This window comes from Anoplophora glabripennis, unplaced genomic scaffold (genome assembly GCF_000390285.2).
Source record: "Anoplophora glabripennis isolate ALB-LARVAE unplaced genomic scaffold, Agla_2.0 scaffold6958, whole genome shotgun sequence".
Classification (NCBI taxonomy): Eukaryota; Metazoa; Arthropoda; class Insecta; order Coleoptera; family Cerambycidae; genus Anoplophora; species Anoplophora glabripennis.
Genome location: NW_019423031.1, coordinates 1 through 3,007, shown reverse-complemented (window position 1 = coordinate 3,007; position 3,007 = coordinate 1). Strand labels below are relative to the sequence as shown.

General features: G+C 30.7%; 1 protein-coding gene across 1 annotated transcript; it reads left to right on the top strand.

The window, feature by feature from the left end:
- Window positions 1-711: 711 nt before the first annotated feature.
- Window positions 712-1,506, top strand: LOC111693040 (prostaglandin reductase 1-like). Its single transcript, XM_023457179.1, has 2 exons — window positions 712-811; window positions 1,216-1,506. The coding sequence occupies exons 1-2, from the start codon at window positions 733-735 to the stop codon at window positions 1,443-1,445; spliced, it is 309 nt and encodes a 102-aa protein (XP_023312947.1). The 5' UTR covers window positions 712-732; the 3' UTR covers window positions 1,446-1,506.
- Window positions 1,507-3,007: the final 1,501 nt, after the last annotated feature.

The following is a 3,007-nucleotide window of genomic DNA, read 5'->3' as shown; positions in this document are numbered from 1 at the left end:
ATTTTATTCCACTTTTTAAATTGGATTTATTGTCTTTTGTTCAATTATTATGTGGATATATAGACTTCTGCCCAATTGAAATGGATTTATCGGTTCTTGCTAAATCATATTTAGGATATACCGACTTCTACTTAATCTCTACTTATTTTATGGAAAAGTACAACACGATATACCATACATTTTTATTTGAATTATACACATGTGGTTCAAAGTACAAAAATTTTAATATCAAACGAAACAAAAAAATTGTGAAAATCTAACCCAACATCGTCTTCTAAACAATCACATATAACTTCTTCCTGTTCTTCGTAGGCCATCTCAAATATAATTTTTTTGTACCAAGATAAGTCTTATTACCCTCTCATATTTACGCACTGCATGTATGTGAAAATTGCACCATCTCGCGATAAACTATGAAACTACGAAGAAATTAAACAATAGAAAAATTTTTAAAGAAATCTGTTAAATTTAGTATACATGGATTTAACGCTCTTTGCTTGGTCGAAATATGGATTGATTGGCTTTTGGTTAGTCGCTTATTTTAATATGCCGTTTCTCATTGAATTCAACGTTCTTTGTTCAATCTAGATGTAACCAAGCCATAACCGTGCCCAACTAAAAAAAATTTAAAAACGGATTTATCGGCTTTTGCATAGCTGCTCCTCATTTTAGGAACACTACGTGTATTTACTGTAAGATTTTCAGGTAGGTGGTGAGATAAGTAATACTATCATGTACTGCATGAATTTGTTTGGAAGAGTTGCGGTATCTGGAGCTATATCTGCATATAATGATAAAAGTATCCCAACAGGTAAGTTTTTGAGTTTGAAATAATTTTTCACGGTTTGCGTTTGAAAATTTGCATAAAAATTGCACCGCTCAAAATTGTAACAGTTTGTCGGTTATTAAGCGTTTTCGACGTTTCTATTTGATTTTAAATTCGGCTTATATTTAGCAGAAAAGCCCACTTAATCCCGTAAACTGACAATCTAACAACTTACAATATTTGCAGTTATAAAACACAAAGGTAACTGAAGATTATAATTATTATCATAAACTAAAAATAAACTATTTGTTACATTTTTGTTATTATTTTATCCTGCACTTGGTTGACAACAACAAAATTTTCATACTATACCTAATATAACACTGATTTGTTTCTTATTTTTTGTATTTATGTATAACTGCTAGTACTACTCATATCATAATTTTTAGCAACTATTGCTCAGTACCCGCTATTGTCTCATCAGTTAAGAATGGAAGGTTTTATCGTCCATAGATGGGCAGACCGCTGGTTTGAAGGTATCAAACAAAATAGAACTTGGATACAAGAAGGAAAGTTAAAATATCCTGAGACTGTGACAGAGGGTTTTGAAAACATGTTTAAAGCTTTCACTGATATGTTGAATGGTGTAAATTTCGGGAAAGCTATTGTCAAAGTCTAATGACAGTTAACTACATTTTTTAAATAAACTACAAAAAAATGGCTTATCTTTTTTAATTACATCCGTAAGTTTTTTTTGGGATTTACCAACTTACCCCTATTTAAAAGTCTGTATCCGATTCCCTCCTATACTACAGATGACAATGGGTACATCTACCTAACCCTTTCAGTGTAGATCCGCATAGAAACAGCGTTTGGGGATCTATATCTCAGTACATGGTATAACTATACATGATCTCAGTAGGTATTGACATTTGAATGAAGATAAGGTGATTTAAACAAGCTACCCTTAAAGTATGACCCATTCGATTTCGGACATCCTATACACGGTGTAAGAGGTTTGACTGACATTACTTTAGCATGAGATAGAGTAATTATAAATGACAAAAAAGTTGCATATTACAGGGGCGTAAGATTAACAGTTTTCAAAATACAGCTAGTACTACTTGTCCTACGGAAAAAATGTAAACAGCTATTATTGTGGAACATTTAGTAAATTTCAAGGCAATTGTTTTCCAATTTTTTAATAAATAAAATAAAATGTATCGATTTTGTAGTACGAAGATAGTGTTGTGGTTAAATTTTAGCTCGAATTTTAATAATTATGAATCTCTTAAAAAAGGAACTTAACTTTTAATCAAATTATGAATTTGAAAAATATTTATTTATAGTACCCAAAGATTCANCTCAGTACATGGTATAACTATACATGATCTCAGTAGGTATTGACATTTGAATGAAGATAAGGTGATTTAAACAAGCTACCCTTAAAGTATGACCCATTCGATTTCGGACATCCTATACACGGTGTAAGAGGTTTGACTGACATTACTTTAGCATGAGATAGAGTAATTATAAATGACAAAAAAGTTGCATATTACAGGGGCGTAAGATTAACAGTTTTCAAAATACAGCTAGTACTACTTGTCCTACGGAAAAAATGTAAACAGCTATTATTGTGGAACATTTAGTAAATTTCAAGGCAATTGTTTTCCAATTTTTTAATAAATAAAATAAAATGTATCGATTTTGTAGTACGAAGATAGTGTTGTGGTTAAATTTTAGCTCGAATTTTAATAATTATGAATCTCTTAAAAAAGGAACTTAACTTTTAATCAAATTATGAATTTGAAAAATATTTATTTATAGTACCCAAAGATTCACGTCGTCCAAATAATCATACGTATTAAAAATAATTTAGGTAGTTACCAAAAAGCAAAATTCAGTTATTTTTAAACGTACAAGTACAAAATAAACTACAACATATGCTCAAAATGTCCACCATCGTTTTCGATGCACGCACGACACCTTCGAATCCAATTTTCGCGCATTCGCTGGAAAACACCTCAAGAAAAGGAAATAGTGATACGCAAAAAACACTCAGACACGGTTCAATTCCAGATACCAACTGAATTGCGTATTGCTGGACAGCTTAGTACCTCGTGTTAACCGCCGCGCCGTTGTCACATTGCTCGATATGAATTTTATTGAATTTAAAATTTATGTTTAATTAATTATTTTTTAAAAATTGGATTAGATTTAGAATTTAGAATTTAGAATTAA

Coding starts and splice junctions, on each gene's coding strand:
- LOC111693040 (XM_023457179.1), top strand. CDS start 733: ATGTACTGCATGAATTTGTTTGGAAGAGTTGCGGTATCTGGAGCTATA. Junction 812..1,215: donor TGATAAAAGTATCCCAACAG/GTAAGTTTTTGA, acceptor CATAATTTTTAG/CAACTATTGCTCAGTACCCG.